General features: G+C 38.2%; 1 protein-coding gene across 1 annotated transcript; it reads left to right on the forward strand.

The window, feature by feature from the left end:
• Positions 1-746: 746 nt before the first annotated feature.
• Positions 747-21,413, forward strand: LOC126291894 (uncharacterized). Its single transcript, XM_049985623.1, has 2 exons — positions 747-980; positions 20,509-21,413. Exons 1-2 carry the CDS (start codon positions 761-763, stop codon positions 20,628-20,630), a joined length of 342 nt encoding a protein of 113 aa, XP_049841580.1. The 5' UTR covers positions 747-760; the 3' UTR covers positions 20,631-21,413.
• Positions 21,414-21,698: the final 285 nt, after the last annotated feature.

Consider the following 21,698-nt stretch of genomic DNA (forward strand, 5'->3'; position numbering starts at 1 on the left):
CTATGCACTTTGCATTCTTTTTATTTGGAGTAGTTGCTGCTTTCAGCATCATGTGTCTCCTACTGTAATTTGGAAACTATCAACTTACTCACCTTCAACATTTTGCTTGCACATCATGAATACATTTAACTACACAAACAACAAACCTATATGGCCACACATGGAAGCATTTTTCACCATTGGCTTCCACATTTACACTGTGACCTGACAATGCAAACTGCTTTGTGTTGGAATGTGGCTGTACCTTGTTGTGTGAACAACTTTCTTGCTGCTTAGTCATCCATCCCTGTTTGCTTTGCCAAATAATAATTAGGTACATAATTTGAACTGCTTGGGTTATACATGTTTATTCCTGTGCCTTTTATAAACAAATAGTTTCTTTGTATTTTATCCTGGTCTATTTACAATAATATCAATGGTTTCAGAAATCATTCAGGGAAAAATTGTACACTGGCATTTCCTGAGGCTTCTATACATTTTCCTCTCTCTCCATTCCTCTCCATTTTTCTCCACAGGAGCTAGCTCATGATGAAAGTGGAAAGACTGAAACTTGTTGAAAAATAACAGCTACTCTACTGCTTTATGGCTAAGGGTTTGTGCAGCATGAAATTCAGAGACACACAATTAAACTTATAAAAATAAAGCCACCCACTTGAGGAGTAAAACCTTTCAAACTCTAAACTGTTTGTAATGTGTCATCTGTATTTAAGGTCTCCTTAATCATGTGGCATACTCCAATGTCTGTTGTAGTTGTACGAAGATGGTGCCTGACAGGCACTACTGCGCCAGCGCCATGCTGCTGTCTGTGCTGATGCTGTGTCTGCTGCAGATATTCGCCCGCAGCCTCCACGCAGATGACGTTTCCATCGTGCAGTGCATACCAACAAACTGCAGTCAACCTTGTCCCTCTCTCCCACCTGTATGCCGCTCCAAGTTAATCAGGAATTGTGGATGCTGTGACGTTTGTTGGATCTTCCTTGGTGAGCAGAAACATAACCAGAGTTTATGATAAACTTAATGCTATGATTAGTTTAAGATAATTCTCATATATTGTTCAGTCTCAGTTGCCCATTTTCAATTAAATTACAAATTCCAATCATTCAGGATAATCTTCAGATCTAAGTAGTTGCATCAAAACATGTAATTTAATTAAAAATGTGCAACTGAGAATGAACAATAAATGACAATTATTTTAAATATCAGTACAGTTGCTGACTCTCATGAGATGAATATGTTGAGTATAGTAGCTATAATTAGTCATGTGTTAAATAAAGAAAGTAATTCATTGATTTTGTATCAGATTTTATTTTTCGATGTAAGTTTCAGTAATATAACTTCCATAAATGTGCAACCCCAATATGAGGCTCAGAAGATTCTACAATAACCTTGGATGCAACAAATTTCCTGGCCTCAGTAAATGTGTGGAGAATTGTAGGACCCCCCCCCCCCCCTCCCCTTACCCCTTTAAAAGTTCTGTCATGCACTACAGTCAGGAACTGGCTACTAGGGTAGCGGCATACGTGTGGCATGCAGAAGAGGGATTTTCAGACTAGAGGAATAGTCCCTCAGAATCAGTGATGAATTTCCTGTTGAAATCATAGATGGATTAGCCATTTTACTCTCAGGGAACATCTGTCCTCACAGATCAGACACAGAAAATGTTAACATGATATTAATAAACTGCAGGAGCACCCTGATAAGACTGTAGAATTAGTTTTGCTTTTTAAAGGCAACAATACTCATTAGGAACAGAAAGTTAGTTGAAACTGAAAATGAACAGTGATGAAATCCTAAATTCATATGTTAGACCTCAACAGTAGTGGCATTTTCTTTGTGCTAAGGAATTCAATTATATCTAGTGAGGTTCCATGGATTCTAAATGTGAAATAATCTGGGTGGGTCTATCACACTAATCGGATGCTTTTATAGACCGCCTGCATCAGGAGCTGTAGTGCCAAAGTACTTCAGAGAGAACTTGGGGAATTTCATAAGAAAGTCTCATGATCACGCTATTATAGTAGTGGGAGACTTCAATTTGCTAGCTAGAGAATGGGATAGTCATGTTATCAAAACTGGTACTAAAGACAGGGATTCCTTTGACTTTATTCTCAATGTCTTCTCTGAAAATTACTTTGGGCAGATAGTTACAAAGCCAGCTAGTTAGCGTAACACGTTAGACCTCTTAACAATAAAGAGAACTGAACTTTTCAAATCAGTTAATGCAGAGAAGGGTATCAGTGATAAGAAGGCTGCGAAAGCTACCATGACTAGGGGCATTACAAGGAATGTTAAGAAAGGTATGAAAATATTTTTGCTTAGAAGTGTGATGGGATACAAATGGCAGAGTATCTGAGTAGTCAGCATCAGATATTCAGTGCTGAGGACAAAGATGTGTAGCACAAATGGAAAAAATTCAAAAGCATTGTTCAATATGCCTTAGACAAGTATGTTCTGAGAAAGGTCTTAAGGTCTTATGGGATGGGGAGCCGCATCCCAGATTTAAGAGAACAAAAGCTGAATGAAGTGAAAATGAGCAAAAGGAGAGCAATGAGAAAAGTGGTCAATTGACTTTGAAAGTAAATTTTTTTGAACTAATCTGACTATAAGTCTTATAAAGTTTTGGTCTGATGTAAAATCAGTAAGTGGATCAAAATCATTTCTTCACTCACTCAGTGACCGCACTGGCACAGAAATGGAAGATGACAGAATGGAGGCTGAAATACTGAACTGGGTTCCCCAGAAGTGATTCACTGTTTAAGATCTTTATACCATCCTTCCTTTCAACCATTATATGAATTCCAAAACGGCAGAAATTAAGATAAATGATCATGCAACAGGAAAGCAACTACAGTTAGTGGATAGGCATGAGTACAAACTGAGATACCTGTAAGATTTTACAGAGATTATGTGAGAAATTTTACTCCCTTTCTAGCAGCAGTTCATGATAGATCATTAGAACAACAAAGGATACCTTGTTACTGAAAAAAATGCAGGTCACTCCAGTTTTTGAGAAATGTTGTAGGACAGATGCAGCTAAATGCAGCACTGTATAGATGATGTCAATCTGTTGTGGACCTGTGGAACAAGTTTTATGCTTATGTATTATGATGTTTTGGAGAACGATAATGTCCTCTAAGAAAATCAACATGTATTCCACAAAACAGGGATCTTGTTAAACTCAGCTCACTTGTAGCGGTTCTACCTGCTTTATTTCTTCATTTGTTGTCCACGGTGTCAGCGTGTTGCGTTGCTACACTGGCTGAAAAGTGGGGTTTGTAATTTTGACACTGAGTACAGTAAATAATGTAGCCAACAGATGCACAGTTACGTTTCACAGTCTTTTACTTTTGCTATTCACAACCCCTCAATAATACACATTTATATGGCTAGCGCACTGTTGTTTAACCTTCGATAAGCCTCATTAATAGTTTGGAGCCAAACCTCCACATACTGCTACAATAGTTTACTGTTGAATATCTATTAGCAGTAAAAGCCTAACCACACAGTTCACAGTTCTTGAAGAATAGAAAGATACGTATTGAGCAGACATTGTGATTGTCTTTACACACAGCCTAATTGTTTAATACTTATTCCACAGTTAAGTTAAAGCATTAACATATATGGTTACATAAACAATACTTTTGACAAAGCGTTAATTACTTTGGAATTAATTCAAGGCTGGTTTTGCTAACATGTTTTTTTAATAGAGATAAATAGATACTTTAAGATGACTAGTATTTTGTCTTCCAAATGTTCACAATTATTACAGAATTTATATTTGTTCATACATCAACAACAGAATTTAAGTTACAAAACAATTACTGATTTCAACCTATAACAAAAGATACTAACTAGGAATACTCAAAATAAATTGTTGTTGTTGTTGTTGTTGTCTTCAGTCCTGAGACTGGTTTGATGCAGCTCTCCATGCTACTCTATCCTGTGCAAGCTGCTTCATCTCCCAGTACCTACTGCAACCTACATCCTTCTGAATCTGCTTAGTGTATTCATCTCTTGGTCTCCCTCTACGATTTTTACCCTCCACGCTGCCCTCCAATGCTAAATTTGTGATCCCTTGATGCCTCAAAACATGTCCTACCAACCGATCCCTTCTTCTAGTCAAGTTGTGCCACAAATTTCTCTTCTCCCCAATCCTATTCAATACCTCCTCATTAGTTACGTGATCTATCCACCTTATCTTCAGTATTCTTCTGTAGCACCACATTTCGAAAGCTTTTATTCTCTTCTTGTCCAAACTAGTTATCGTCCATGTTTCACTTCCATACATGGCTACACTCCAAACAAATACTTTCAGAAACGACTTCCTGATACATAAATCTATATTCGATGTTAACAAATTTCTCTTCTTCAGAAACGCTTTCCTTGCCATTGCCAGTCTACATTTTATATCCTCTCTACTTCGACCATCATCAGTTACTTTACTTCCCAAATAGCAAAACTCCTTTACTACTTTAAGTGTCTCATTTCCTAATCTAATTCCCTCAGCATCACCCGACTTAATTTGACTACATTCCATTATCCTCGTTTTGCTTTTGTTGATGTTCATCTTATATCCTCTTTTCAAGACACTGTCCATTCTGTTCAACTGCTCTTCCAAGTCCTTTGCCGTCTCTGACAGAATTACAATGTCATCGGCAAACCTCAAAGTTTTTACTTCTTCTCCATGAATTTTAATACCTACTCCAAATTTTTCTTTTGTTTCTTTTACTGCTTGCTCAATATTCAGATTGAATAAAATCGGGGAGAGGCTACAACCCTGTCTCACTCCTTTCCCAACCACTGCCTCCCTTTCATGCCCCTCGACTCTAATAACTGCCATCTGGTTTCTGTACAAATTGTAAATAGCCTTTCGCTCCCTGTATTTTACCCCTGCCAACTTTAGAATTGGAAAGAGAGTATTCCAGTCAACATTGTCAAAAGCTTTCTCTAAGTCTACAAATGTTAGATACGTAGGTTTTCTTAATCTTTCTTCTAAGATAAGTCGTAAGGTCAGTATTGCCTCACATGTTCCAACATTTCTACGGAATCCAAACTGATCCTCCCCGAGGTCTGCATCTACCAGTTTTTCCATTCGTCTGTAAAGAATTCGCGTTAGTATTTTGCAGCCGTGGCTTATTAAACTGGTAGTTCGGTAATTTTCACATCTGTCAGCACCTGCTTTCTTTGGGATTGGAATTATTATATTCTTCTTGAAGTCTGAGGGTATTTCGCCAGTTTCATACATCTTGCTCACCAGATGGTACAGTTTTGTCAGGACTGGCTCTCCCAAGCCTGTCAGTAGTTCCAATGGAATGTTGTCTACTCCGGGGGCCTTGTTTCGACTCAGGTCTTTCAGTGCTCTGTCAAACTCTTCACGCAGTATCGTATCTCCCATTTCGTCTTCATCTACATCCTCTTCTATTTCCATAATATTGTCCTCAAGTACATCACCCTTGTATAAACCTTCTATATACTCCTTCCACCTTTCTGCCTTTCCTTCTTTGCTTAGAACTGGGCTGCCATCTGAGCTCTTGATATTCATACACGTGGTTCTCTTCTCTCCAAAGGTCTCTTTAATTTTCCTGTAGGCAGTATCTATCTTACCCCTAGTGAGATAAGCTTCTACATCCTTACATTTGTCCTCTAGCCATCCCTGTTTAGCCATTTTGCACTTCCTGTCGATCTCATTTTTGAGACGTTTGTATTCCTTTTTGCCTGCTTCATTTACTGCATTTTTATATTTTCTCCTTTCATCAATTAAATTCAATATTTCTTCTGTTACCCAAGGATTTCTAGCAGCCCTTGTCTTTGTACCTACTTTATCCTCTGCTGCCTTCATTACTACATCCCTCAGAGCTACCCATTCTTCTTCTACTGTATTTCTTTCCCCTATTCCTGTCAATTGTTCCCTTATGCTCTCTCTGAAACTCTGTACAACCTCTGGTTCTTTCAGTTTATCCAGGTCCCATCTCCTTAATTTCCCACATTTTTGCAGTATCTTCAGTTTTACTCTACAAGTCATAACCAATAGATTGTGGTCAGAGTCCACATCTGCCCCTGGAAATGTCTTACAACTTAAAACCTGGTTCCTAAATCTCTGTCTTACCATTATATAATCTATCTGATACCTTTTAGTATCTCCAGGGTTCTTAGAAATTCAATTATGAATCAATTATATACATAAAACTAAGCACAAAAATAGGCCTGGTGTTATATTATTTAAAACTGAGAGCCAATCTTTCTCTTTCATAAAAATGCAGGTTATATTCACGTATGATAATGGTAATTAATTAAAAATGAAAAAAAAAAACAAATTTTAAGGAGGCAGATGGCAAAACAAGAGGGGAAGTAAAATTATCCCAGCTAGCTTAGTCACACACCCTGTTCCTCCATGGTATCCACAGTACTGTAGACATCAGTGGTCAGGTTGATGCCATCTTTCCTGACTTCAGGGAGGCATTTAACACAGTTAAATGCTGTTTAGTGAAAAAATGAGCTTGCTGAATATTGGACCAGATTTGTGACATGTTTCAAGACTTCCTTGCACACAGAACTCAACATGTTGCTCTTAACATAATGAAATTGACAGATGTAAATGCAATTTCATGTGTACCAGTGGAAGTTTGATAAGACTGTTACAGTTTACAATATAAATTAATCATCTAGTAGAAAATGTCAGAAGCTCCATAAGGCTGAAACTTCTCTCCATAAGGCTGTTTGCAGATGATGATGTCATCTACAAAAAGTTAGCAATGCCAGAAGAGTGTAGTCACTTGAAAGAAGACCTGCTTAGGATTGATGAACAGTGCAGGGACTGGCTACTAACCCTGGATGTAAATAAATATAATGTATTGCACATAAATAGACAAAAATCCATTATTTTACACTTAACACTATTCATGACAAATTGCTGGAAACTATATGTGCTGTAAAATGGTTACTAGGATTAAGCATCCAGAGCAACATCAATGGGTATGACCACATAAAACAAACTGTAGGAAAAGTAGATCCCAAGCTGAGGTGCATTGGGAGAATCTTAATGAAATCATCCATGAAAGAAGTGACTTATAAAACACTTGTTAAACTGATTCCTAAGTATTGCTGACAAATCTGAGACCCTTACCATATTGAATTAATGGAATAGACAGAGAAGATTCAATAAAAAGCAGTGCAGTTTGAGAGAGAATCATTTACTCAGTGCAAGAGCATTACAGAGAGTCTCAAAAAATGCCAGTATCAATGCTGCAAGGGAGGTGTTGTGCATAGTGGAGATGTTTACTGATGAAATTCCAAGAGATTTTGTTGAGTGGAAGAGTCAGACAACATAACGCTTCCTCCCACTTACGTACTGTGCTACAATGAGAAAATTCAATAAATTAGAGATAATATGGATGTTTACTGACAAACACTCTTCTCACATGTTGTTGGTAAATGAAATGGGTGAGGGGGATCAGTTAGTGGTGCCTGAAGTATCTTCCACATCACACCATCAAATGGCTTGTGCAGTATAGATGTAGATGCAGCCTGACAACATAGCACTAACACTTCCAGAATAAATCTTCTACTCTGCTGTGGGGTGTGTGTTGTTTTGAACCATCCTGATAGATTAAAATTTGGAGAGGGGCTGGCCAAATGGAAGCTGTGAGGCCAGGACACGATTCATGCCTGGGTAGCTCAATCAGTGAGAACATTGCTCGTGAAAGGAGAACTTCTGGGTTTACGTCTCAGCATGGCAGGTACTAGTATTGTGCCAGTGTGTTTCTATGACTGTATCAACTGACTCTTCTAGAAATGTACACTCTTGAAATTTTGGTAGTAAATCACACCATTATGCAGAATCTTTGAGTGAAGAGAGAGATATGGATGGGGGCATTTGAAAGAAAGCGCAGGTAGAGAGGGGAGAACTTAATGCTGTGCTTCTTTCTGATTTTTCCACTGGAATACAAAGCTAGACAAATAAATGAGGCAAAAGGAAGGGGAGGAGAAGACAAAATGTAACTTCATAGCTTGACATGATATATGACACGGTTTCAATGATTGCAATTTTTAATCAAATTGATAAAGAGCTTGGCAGTGTAAACTGACTTATCGGTAAGCCGCTGCAGCCTGTGTGGCCGGGATGCACACACCGGTTCAGTTGGGAAGGGTGTCATAAAGCTGTTGCATTCTCTCCTATGGCAAGCTGACCCACAACTGTTGTAACTGGCGCTCGATGCCCCAGATACGTCCACAGGCATGTAACTGAAGTTCGGGCTGGTCCCGTACATATGCTACCGGAGACTGATCTGGGGCCTGGTTGACTACACAAGTACCTCAACATCATGAATACAGTTCGTAGAGACACAAACCTTGTGTAGAAAAGCAGTGTCCATTGAAAAATGGCATCACAGACTGTCACATGAGAGGTACCACATGAATACACTATGTGATCGAAAGTATCTGGACACCCCCAAAAACATACTTTTTCATATTAGGTGCATTTTGCTGCCACCTATTGCCAGGTACTCCATATCAGTGACCTCAGTTGTCATTAGACATCATGAGAGAGCAGAATGGAGTGCTCTGCAGAACTCACAGACTTCAAACGTGGTCAGGTGATTGGGTGTCACTTGAGTCATACATCTGTACGCGATATTTCTACGCTCCTAAACATCTCTAGGTCCACTGTTTCCAATGGGATAGTGAAGTGGAAATGTGAAGGGACACATACAGCACAAAAGCGTACAGGCCGACCTCATCTGTTGACTGACAGAGACCGCCGACAGTTGAAGAGGGTTGTAATGTGTAAGAGGCAGGCATCTATCCAGACTATCACACAGGAATTCCAAACTGCATCAGGATCCACTGCAAGTACTATGACAGTTAGGCAGGAGGTGAGAAAACTTGGATTTCATGGTCAAGTAGCTGCTCATGAGCCACACATCATGCCGGTAAATGCCAAACGATGCCTCACTTGGTGTAAGGAGCATAAACATTGGACGATTGAACAGTGAAAAAACATTGTGTGGAGTGACAAATCACAGTACACAATGTGGCGATCCAATGGCAGGGTGTAAGTATGGCGAATGCCTGGTGAACGTTATCTGCCAGCGTGTGTAGTACCAACAGTAAAATTCAGAGGCAGTGGTCTTATGGTGTGGTTGTGCTTTCTGTAGAGGGGGCTTGCACCCCTTGTTGTTGTTTTCCACTGTTGAAGAGCAATTCAGGGATGGCGACTGCATCTTTCAACACAATTGAGCACCTGTTCATAATGCACATCCGGTGGCGGAGTGGTTACAGAACAATAGCATCCCTGTAATGTACTGGCCTGCACAGAGTCCTGACCTGAATCCTACAGAACACCTTTGGGATGTTTTGAAACGCCGACTTTGTGGCAGGCCTCACCGACCGCCATCGATATCTATCCTCAGGGCAGCACTATGTGAAGAATAGGCTGCCATTCCCCTAGAAACCTTCCAGCACCTAACTGAACGTATGCCTGCATGAGTGGAAGCTATCATAAAGGCTAAGGATGGGCTAACACCATACTGAATTCCAGCATTACCAATGAAGGGCACCATGAACTGGTAAGTCGTTTTCAACCATGTGTCCGGATACTTTTGATCACACAGCATATGAGGGACATCTGTGATGTACCATTCTGCCATAAGAATTCCCTCAATCACTACCACCTGTGACCTGAAGTCATACCTGATTGCTCCCCACACCGTGAAGATAGAAACAACACCACTCTGTCTCTCTGAAACATTGGAAGGATGAGACCTCTCCTCAGTGATGGTCATCTGAGTAGTACAGAACACAAGCCTACATGATTCACTACCAGTCTGTGCTTGTCCGTTGTGACACCAGATGTTTGTGTTGCTCCGGTAATGGCAACACACTCGTGCAACAGTAATTTCCTAGTCCATTTGCTGCTAGTCTTCAACTGATAGTGCAGGATGGTGCAGAATGTTGCATATAGTCCCTACTTGTTCCTGGAAGGCAGGTGCAGAAATGTGGGTGGGATGTACTTGGTGCATAATACAGTGAAGCTCCGTCGAGGTGGTCAGACAGAAACTTGACGATACATTTGCCTGCCCTCACATTCCTGTGCACTCACTGAGCTTCTGCCACATCTGATTGCCCCACAAATACGGATATTAAGATGATTCGACAATCAGGCCAAATGGAGAGTCACTATGAAGCCCCTTTAAAACTCTGTCAAGTGCTGATTGCACAATTTCCCATGAGTTTGCAGTATGTCTGTACCTTTCAAAGCAGCTGTTTGCACCTCTTTATCTACCCCATCAGCCCTGGTAACAATGCTAAATACAAACAACTCTAATACACTCTGGTGGCTGTTCTACATGTCACATAGAATTGCAACTCGGCATTGGTCAACTTGTACAAATAGCTGGGTGTAACACTTTGTAGGGATATCAAATGGAATGATCACATAGGTTCAGTCATGGGCAGAGCAGGTGATAAACTATGGTTTATTGGTAGAATACTGTGAAAGTGCAATCAGTGTACAAAAGAGATTACTTATAAATCACTCATCACTTGTGTGACTAGTTCTGGAATATTGCTCAAGTGTATGGGACTCATACCAGATAGGACTAATAGGGGTTACTGAATGTATACAGAGAAGGGCAGCATGAATAGTCACAGGTTTGTCTAATCTGTGGGAGAGAGTCACCGAGATACTGAAAGAACTGAACTGGAAGGCTCTTGAAGATAGATGTAAACTATGCCAAGAAAGTATATTAGTCTAGGATTATACAACAACACCCTACATATCACTCACATAGGGACTGTGAGCATAAGATCAGAATAATTACTGCACACACAGAGACATTCAGTCTATATTCTTCCCGCACTCCGTACATGATTAGAACAGGAAGAAGCCCTAATAGCTGATACAATGGGATGTATCCTCTGCCATGCACTCACAGTGGTTTGCAGAGTATAAATGTAGACATAAATATAGATGTTATGTACCTGCCAATGGTGAGTATGTGAATAAAGTAGTGTCCTGCTTGACACAGTCAAATTGTTTAAATATGTGGGCATAACATTGCAAAGTGGTGTGAAATGGAATGAGCATGTTAGAACTTTGGTAGGGAAGGCAAATGGTTGACTTTGGTTTATTGGGAGAAATTTAGGGAAGTGTGCTTACATGTAAAGGAGACCATGTATAGGACGCTGATGTGATCTATTCTTGAGTATTGCTCAAGTGTTTGGAATATATATCAGGTTAGATTGAAGGAAGACATTGAAGCAGTTTAGAGGCAGGCTGCTAGATTTGTTACAGGCAGGTTCAACCAACATGTAAACTAAATGCTACAGAGTTGCTTCGGGAACTCAACTGAGAATCCCTGGAGGGATTTTAGGAGCGCTATTAAGAAAACTTAGAGAACCATAATTTGAAGCTGACTGCTGAACAGTTCTACTGCTGCCAACATACATGTGCATAAGGACCAAGAAGATAAGATACAAGAAATTAGGGCTCGTACAGAGGCATATAGACAGTCGTCTTTCCCTCACTCTTGTACCCTTCGCCACACACCGTTCCTTGGCTTGTGGAGTATATATTTAAATGTAGATGTAGAAAGTTACATTGACATCCAACAATGTCTTCTGGGTACTTCCCTTTTTCATCAGACAATGAGGATTGGCAGTAGCTGAGAAGTACTCACTTTTTTGCATTGTTAAAGACTATTATTAGTATTTCTTCCTTCTCTGACTGCATTATCAAATTAAATTAGGACTTTTGTTGTGTAGTATCCTGTGCCACAGAAACATCTGACATAGGGGACACTGTCACATGTTTGTTTTTGTTTCTGCATGTGAGGGTATTTTTTTAACAACTGCTAAAGTTTAAAACTGTCTCTAATTTGTAGGTAAACTTGTGAATCATGATGTTCTACATTAACTTTAAATATTGTCTCCCCTCATCCTCACAACAGATCAGTGCCTCAGATGCTGGTCTCAGAGTAAAGTGTGCTCCTGTATCATGTCTCTATTCCTCTGCTTCCGTATTAAACGAGCAAGTAGTTCTCAGAGCTAGGAATAGCTGTTTTCTGCTTTCAAATGTATTGTCAGAAGGACTTGGAATTTTTCTTCATGAAAACCAGCAGTACTGTCTCCTTGTGGTTTTTGTTTTCTCAAGTGAAGATCTTCTTTTGGTACACTTATATTTGTAAAAAGGTGATGGTACTGAGGTGTCCAGAACAGATAAGTTGTGGGTGTCTTGTAAGGCATCTCATTTATGTGATGGAGATCTTAAAAAATGCGCAAAAAAGAAAAAAATGAACCTATAGGTTTCCTATTTGAATGATATGGAGGAATAAAAAAAAAAAAAAAAAAAAAAAACATTCCAATGATTACTTATCAGTTAAAGTTCAAAAAGTAAAAAGTAATAAGATATACTACACCTGTCATTTAGCTACTGGGCTATAATGTTCCTAAAATATCAGAAGTTTTTTGCAGCATTATCCCAAGTGTTTGTTGTGATATCTAGTCTAATGTGTATGAACGAGCTCATAATGAGTTTCATTGTGCTTCAGCCAATTCAGTACCAAAGTTGTTTACACAAACTAAGTAACACAATTTGGTTAGAGGTTGGTCCTAATGGGGAAAAAGTCTGACCTGTGTGGTTCCATACTCAAAAGAAAAAAAACTTGTTAGCCTCAGGAACAAACATTTATGGACATATGAGAAGAGAGCAGACTTCTCAATGTACGAGGGTATTTCAGAAAGTAAAGATACACCATACACCAGAGGAACAGAAGAGTTTTTGCGAGCAAGTTGTTGGCAACACTGGTGTTAACCTTGAACTGTTAGCTTTCTCCTCACGGTCATTCGGCAGTTGAATGTTGCTTCTGGTTGGAGTAGGTCATGTTTAAAATGGCTGCGCTGATTCAGAATCCCGCCAAATGTGAAGTGTGCTCCTTCATACGTTTTCTTCATGCAAAAGGTCAGCGACCAGCGGACATTCACAACGAAATTGTTTCTGTTTATGGGAACATTATGAATTGACAAAATGTAACAAAATGGTGTCGTCATTTCTCTGAAGGTAGGACCGATGTTCATGACGAAAAAAGAACAGGTCGGCCATCTGTGATCTCTGATGCCCTTCTTCGGAGAACGGAGGAAGCAGTTAGTGCGAATAGACATCTCACATTGAAAGAATTGCATCAGATCATACCGGACATGTCAATGACAACTCTTTATGACGTTGTGACTGTCAAGTTAGGGTACAGGAAATTGTGTGCGCGCTGGGTTCCAAAACTGTTAACAGAAGAACACAAAAAGAAAAGGATGGGCTTTGCACTCGACTTCCTCACACGCTATGCTGAAGTAGGTGATGAGTTCCTTGATCACATTGTGACAGGTGACGAGACGTGGGTTTATCACTATACACCTGGGTCCAAGCAACAATCAATGCAATGGCGCCATTCGAATTCACCAAAAGCCAAGAAATGCAAAACGTCAATTTCAGCGAAGAAAATCATGGCTTCTGTTACCTGAAGTCACATCTTGGTGGAAAATCATTCCACGACGATGAAGAGATCAAAGATGAAGTTGAAATGTGGTTCCAACAACAGGCGGCAACCTTCTATGACTGTGGGATACAAAAGCTTGTGCACGGGCTTAACAAATGTTTGGATAACGGGGGTGATTATGTCAAAAAATAACAAATAATCCAGTTAATAATATGTAACTGACGTTTTCTAAATAAATGTTCAATTTAAGGAATGCGAGCCATTGTATCTTTACTTTTCAAAATGCCCTCGTATATATCACAGCAGCTGGATGACCAGGCCTGCTACAATGCAACTGGTTGTCTCAAACTTAAAATATTATGACTAATTTCATCCTCTGTTTATCCCCTTTATCAGGCCTGAACTGAATTTAATTACTTATTAATCTTTGTTTTTTTTAACTTGTTTTAAATCATAGTTATTCTAATTTCCACATTCTTAGGCATTTTGCCATTTGTGAAACGAGTATTTAAATCTGCCTATGGTTTCTGGGAAAGAGCTTCCAGTTTTGGTATTGTTTTCTTCAGTCTGGAAACTGGTTTGATGCTGCTCTCCTCACTAGTTTATCCTCTGTAAGACTGCTGCAACCTACAAGCAAAGGAATCTTTTTCTAATGGCCAAACATCAGCTCCCATCTATAGTCACCTCCGACTTCATTCCATTACCAAATCGACTAATACATAATACCTCAGGATGTGCCCTATCAACCGATCCCATCTTTCAGTCAAGCTGTTTCTTTTTTCCTCACTTTGATTCAGTACCTCCTCTTTAGCCATACGATATACCCACCTAATCATTATCATTCTTCTGTAGTACCACATTTCAAAACCTCCTGTTGTTCTCATTTCTGTACCATTTACCATCCAAGTCTACTTTCTTACAAAGCTACATTCCAGACAGATACCTTAAGAAAAGACTTCTAGTATTTAAATTTATATGTGATGTTAGCAATTCTTTCTATTTCAGGAATTCATTTCTAGTTATTGGTTGTTTGCATTTTCTACTTCAGCCGTTATCACTTTTTTGGTACCCAAACAGAATAATTCATCTTTTGCTTCCAGTGTCTCATTTCCTTAACTAATTTTCTCAGAATCACCTGCAACAACATTCCTTTACTGTCAGTTTACTTTCATTGATATTCATCTTAGTTCTTTTTCCAAGACACTGTCCATTCCATTCAGTTACTCTTCCAAATCCTTTGTTGTCTGACAGAATTACAATGTCATCAACAAACCTCACACTTTTTATTTATTCTCCCTTCTTCAGGTCCCTTTGCCAAATTCTCCTCGATTTCCTTCACAGCTTGCTCAATGTTCAGATCAACTACTACTTACTTTTCATTTTTTTTTATGCTCATAACTGAAGTCTGGTTTCTTTACAAGAACTATATAAATTTTTGCTTCCTGTATTTTAGACCTGCTACCTTCAGAATTTCAAAGAGTGTAATAAAGTCAGCACTGTTAAAAGCGTTCACTAAATCCACAAATGCTAAAAACATACGTTTGCCTTTTCTTAAAATATCTTCAAAGATGAGTCATACGATCAGTATTGCTTTGCTTATTCCTAAATTACCCCAGAACCGAAACTGACAATTTCTACTAGTCTTTTTATTCTTCTGTAATTAATTAATACACTGCCCTGCTAAACTTGTAGATGAGACAGGTGAAGTAACATAACTTAGTTAAGAACTCAGTGGTAATGAATGAAAGTATGGGAGCCTGGTGCCATAGGTCTCGCTGTCCTGCACAGAAATGTGAATGTTACACAGTGTGAGGTCAGGATGAGTATAGTGCCAAATGGGGCTGGTCCCACTACACAAGGCAGCTGAAGGAACCGCAACAGACAATGTGTGTCAATCAATGAGCAGTGAGGCACAATTTTTCGAACTGCAAAAATGTTTTCATTTGTAATGGTGGTCCGAGGACAGCAATTGTGTTCCTGATTCTCCACACATTCTTATCCTTCCTTGAACTCTTCATTCCTGGCAAACACAAGCGTCCAATGTTTGATCATCAAACTGTGCAGTCAGTTTCTGGAAAACTTCCACAGCTTGAACTCCTTTGTGAGCAAGAAATTTTATAATTATGTTTTACACAGTGGAGGGGTACACCTGTTGGCTGACATCACGAGCAATACTGACGAGCTGTTGAAAGTATGCAGTGGCCAGCTCTCCCCACTCCCGATGGTCCCACCTGACAATATGAGAAGTGTGAGTCCAGTCCTACCAACTACATATGTTCAGCAACAAAAAGCCCGTCTTTCAAACCAGATGGAGTAATTTGTTAAGGTTTCTTCTCCCATGGATATCAGTAATTATAACAGAATGTTGTATGCTTCAGTTCCCTTGTTATGACTTAGCTCTTTCATTGCTCTATCAGTTTCAGCATTGCATTGTATTGCATTACCCACCTTGTCTTCATCTGTTTCCTCCTCCCTTTTCATAATATTGTGTTCAAGCGTCTTCCCATTGTGTACTCCTTCTACAGTGTCATCAGAAGCAGTCTCCAAAACTTACAAGGGTTTTGCACAGGAGGTTGTTCTCAGAAATAATTGTTATGTTGTGCCATTTCTGAGTTACTGACCATGGAAGTTAGCCAATCATGTGATTACATGCACACATTCGGGTACTTTCATACACTAAAATGTAGCAATGCACAGACATCTGTGGGTCCATTTATTGAAATGCTCTTTACCAGTTTTAGCATGCCTTTTTCAGAAGTGATAAATTTAAACTAGGTGAGCAAAAGCTACATTTGTTTGGTTTGAGGGGGAAAAAACTGAAGAACATGTTTGGCGACATTTCCTCGGTCGGGCTGCTTGAATTTGCATGTGTAAAGATCTGATTGGCTAACTTCAGTGCTAAATAGGTTGGAACTGGTGCATCATATCAGATTTTTTTCTTAACACTTGTTTCTCAGCATAACCCCTCCTGCAACACCCTTATAAGCTTTCCATACTATTTCTAACACCCTGTATATGATCTCTTAATATTCATACAGATGCTTTCTTTTCCCAGGGATCTATGCTTTTCTAACATTAAGAAACAAAAAATCTGCAGGTTGGGATGGAATACCCACCAAAGTAATTAAAGTGGTACACAATAGAATTGCAAACCCACTAGCTCAAATAATAAATCAATGTTTTGAAGAGGGCTGTTTCCTAGAGGTACTGAAATATGCTGAAGTCAAACTACTCTTCAAGAGGGGATCAAGAGAGATCATGGGAAATTATCATCCTATCTCAATTCTTCCAGTCCTACCTAAAATATTTGAAAAACTTCATTGCAAAATATTCTGTTATTCTAACAATCAAATTGGTTTTCAGCAGGGGAAAAACACCATATATGCAGTTAACACTGAGAAAATAAATACATCATTAGACAAGAGAAATAAGTACATCATTAGACAAGAGAAATAAGGTGGCAGAAATTTTCTGTGCCCTCACAAAGGCATTTGATTCTGAAACCATGCATTGCTTGTTTACAAACTTGAAAAGTACAGTGTTAGCAGCAGTGCCCTACAATGGCTTAAATCCTACTTATTCAACAGAAAGCAAAGAGTTAGCACTTCTTCAAATGGTGCATATTATTTTTCTGACTGAAAAAAAATATCTCAGCGTCTTCCACAAGGCTCCATATTAGGCCCAGTCCTATTTCTCTTTTATGTTAAGGACTTACCATTAAACATCAGTTTCCCATCAGTTCTGTTCGCAGATCTGTGATCAGTACCCTCAGTACCTTAGAAACTTGGTTTCAGCTAAATGGGTTGAATCTAAAGATATCTAAGACTCGTGTGATGCAGTTCAAAACCAAACAGTCAAAATGTGAGCAGATTAAGATTGTACACAACAACCACAGTATAGAAGAAGCTGACTCAGTGAGAGTCTTAGGTTTAAATGTAGATAAAAATTTCAGCTGGCAGGCACACATTGAATACATGGAAAACAAACTGAGCAGCTTTGCATTTGCAGTGCAAATATTATCAACTGCAACTGACATGGACACATGAAAAGTAGCATATTCAAGTTACTTCAAATCCATTATTAGGTATGGTATTGTTTTATGGGGTAACTTGACAAACATAGTGCGGATACAAAAAATACGAAAAAAAAATCATATGAAATATGTGCACTGTGAATCACAAAGAACCTTGTCAACCATTATTTAGAAAACTTAAAATATTAACTCTGCCATCCTTATACACACATGAGATTATTATATTTTTGTACACCAGACATGAATTATTTGAGGGAAACCATTTTGTCCATTCACATGATACTAGAAACAAAGAAAATTTTATGCTCCCCACCCACCGCCTCAGACTGTATATGAAAACACTCTGCTGCAGAGTGAAAATCTCATTCTGGAAACATCCCCCAGGCTGTGACTAAGCCATGTCTCCACAATATCCTTTCTTTCAGGAGTGCTAAAGGTTCGTAGGAGAGCTTCTGTAAAGTTTGGAAGGTAGGAGACGAGGTACTGGCAGAAGTAAAGCTGTGAGGATGGGGCGTGAGTCGTGCTTGGGTAGCTCAGTTGGTAGAGCACTTGCCCGGAAAAGGCAAAGGTCCTGAGTTCGAGTCTCAGTCTGGCACACAGTTTTAATCTGCCAGGAAGTTTCAAGTACTGTTACATGTTAAGAGTGATGAAAGATTCCTACAGTACCGAAACAATGTTAAATGCTTATTACACATACAAGCATAGTCTACTGAAGTATAGACTATTGTTTTGGGGAAATACCTCTTTTGCAAAGCAGTCTTTTAAGCTCCAAAAGAAAACTTTAAGATTAATAAGTGCTGTTGCTTACAGAGCAACATGTAAAGGTATCTTTAAGGAAGTAAATTCATGAATTACCACCTGTATTTATATTTGTAAGCATATGCTTCATTAAAAACCATCAAGTTTCAGCTTTGAATAGTGAGATCTACCATTATAAAACAAGGAACAGGTATGACTATCATATGGATGTGTACAGAAAATCAATATATAAGAACAGTGCTGTTTACAAACCAAAAACTCTGTACAGTGCACTGCCAGATAGCATCAAAAAATATCAAGCAGTAATACATTCTACTAATAAACAACAGCTTCCACAGAATTAACGAATACCTGGAATATTGCTCAAATCTGTAGGTCTACTTCATAACTCTCTAAACAAAAATTCATAATTATCAACCATGCCTAGATAAAACCAAATTTCTTTTATCCATGTATGTATGTTATTATGCACCTAGCTTTTGTGTGTAGGTTACTATGGCTAGTTAACTAAGGTACTGGTATTTAATAGTTTTAGTAAAATCAATCAAGGGGTTTCATAAGCTTTTCTTCTATCTGTATGTACATAAGCAGAATAATGTTTTTGTGATAAAGATGTGTTGATACCAATGATAAGATTTTGTCCATGATGTAAATATGTAATATTTTATACTGTTTTGTATTTTGATGAGTCCAATATCATGAATGTGATAATATGGGTGCTAAATAAATAAATACATTTTCTGTCCCACAACTACAAAATTAACAGAAATGTTCGAAGCTGATGAAGCACTTTAAATGCTTTCTCATGACAGTAGCTTGAGCAGAGGCCATTAAGTATCTTTTTTATGTCGTCAGCCATGCACCTGGGCCATATCTCATGGCTAATGAACTCTGCAATTTTTTTGTAGCTCTCCTGTCTTTTGTACTCAGGTTGTCTCACATTTTGAAGTGCCTCATCAGCTTCATACATTTCTATTAATTTTGTAGTTTACGGCACACAAAAATTAAACTTCGCAGCCATGTTTACAAACACACTACTGGTGACAGAGTGCTGCAGAGATGCTAGCACTCCAAGTGATAACATTTCACACTGCAATGAACAGAAGACAAGTGATTTTTATGATCAAATCTACAGCGAGGCCCTAGATTTGACCATATTTATTTGACAACAGGCGAGATTTGACAAAGTTCCATGTTACACCATCAAATTTCTTTGACATAAATATTTGACATATCAGCTTTGACGAAGAAATATGATAGTGTAATACCGGCCTAATGGCTGCCATCAATGACATAAATTTTTCTACATTCTTACGGCTATAATTGATGCAGCAAGATGTTGGCTCAAAAACTGGCCAGGCATACAGGCCGTCCTAGTAAGTAGCATCAGGCTGTCACATTGAATGGGGAATATGTTGAAAATAGGGTTCTGTAGCCAAAACAGTAGGGAATAGTATGGTGTATTGGAATCCTGAATAAAATCAACCTGATTTCAGAAAAAAGGTGTTGTTTTACTTATTGAATGTCCCCTCATACATTTATTATTTGTGTGATTGTGACACAAGAGACATGTCAGACATTAGTAATATAATTTGCTGTAGCTAATGATATGCAGCAGTACTCTGAAATTAATAATGGTCTTTCCTGAGAATGGACAGCTATATTTCCATAAGGATAATCGTCTGTGACATCCTGCTTAAATTATCATTCTGTCATTCATAAACTCTTTCACTTAGTAAAAACATTTCTTTATCAGAATATCTTTAGTTTCTTTGGAAGTAGAGGTAGCTTCATGTTCAAAATGTCCTTATCTTTTAGCCTGTAGAAGATTTTCATTCCCTTATGTTGGGGAGTTTCAGCATATAATGTAACTGATTAACAGGAAGCATAAAATTATCTTTGTTATGTGCCCTATATGAACTATCAAAGTGATTTTTCACAAATATTTCTGATCAGATGTATAAATTGATGGTTATCTTTTAGATGTGTGGGGAGCAGGGCTCTTTAAAAGTTTCTAGTTTTTAAATAATGGACAATACATTTCCTTCTGATGTGCAACACACATTTTTCTGAACCTTTAATATTTGTGGTAAGTCACTAGTGGAAGTTATATATCTCAGAAAAAGTTTCCAAGCATTGTCTCAATGAGATGTCAGTTAAGTTTTTGTATAAAATCGGGGTAATGGTTTTTAACTCTCATGTCTGTACAGTTGTTTTTCTTGCTTGCAGATGAAGGCGACATATGTGACACCTCTGTTCCTGAGAATGTTGTTTGTGGCCCAAACTTGTGGTGCAACTATGAGGGCCGCTGTGAGGTGATACCTCTCGAGGAGAATGTAACTGAAAAATGACATGAAAACCATCCTGGAAATTCATGTTAACAACTGAGATTTCCAGGCTGCAGTTATAGCTATGAAATTGAGAGTTTTATTATTATTAATAAAAAATATTTGCTGAAATATACAGACTTCCGAAGGCACACATTTGAAATTTCCTGTGTGATACAATATACAAAATAAATGTACTTATGTGTCAGAAATATCTTCTGTTAGAAAAGAAGCTATCGTTTTATTAAAAAAATATAAAGAAGTTTGTGTTATCTATTTCATAGTAATAATGTGCTAATAATGGTTGCATTTTCATTTGAATTGATGAGCAAGTTTCCCTATTGACTGCCTCACTTATTCAATATCTGCTTCTTATTTTTACACTGATGTTTAAAGTAAGAAAACACACTTTTTGCATGGACAGTCTGCATTTTATGATTTTCATGCTACAATTGACAGACCCCATTATGATGTTCCTGAATTAAATCCACAAGGAAGTTCAGTTACTGATGCTTGAGTTGTGTTATTGTGGCATTAACAAGATTTGACAGGCTTGTGTAACTGTGTGTAAATTTAAATTTAATTTCTAAATCTGTTAGCCATTAAGTTTTTTTGTCATGAATCATTCACACTGAAACTGTTAAAATAAAATAAATTTGCACTCTTTTTTGCTGTGATGTCATTCCCACTTCCTAGATATTTCTTAACAAAGGAGACCATTCATTTTACCATGCTTTAAGTTAATTTTTTTCAATTTCTGTGGATTGAGAATAAATTTAGTTATAAATTGCACCTGGATATGTTAAATGATATCAGACAATAAATGAAGGATTAAAGTTGATGTGTAAGTATGCTACTTACACAGTTCTTACTAGTTTCTTGGCCACTCTCACCAGGAATGAGTATAAATTTATTTATTTATTCTTTGCCCATGGACTCCAGCTGAAAATCCAGCTGAGAGTATTGGGTGTGTCATACAATAGGCTATTAACATCAAACTTGATTTCATTATATATAAATGAAACAATAATTAAACAGAAATAGTCTACAAGCATACAGGTATTACATGTTTCACATTATACATACACACAA

This window comes from Schistocerca gregaria, chromosome 9, assembly GCF_023897955.1.
Source record: "Schistocerca gregaria isolate iqSchGreg1 chromosome 9, iqSchGreg1.2, whole genome shotgun sequence".
Taxonomy (NCBI): domain Eukaryota; kingdom Metazoa; phylum Arthropoda; class Insecta; order Orthoptera; family Acrididae; genus Schistocerca; species Schistocerca gregaria.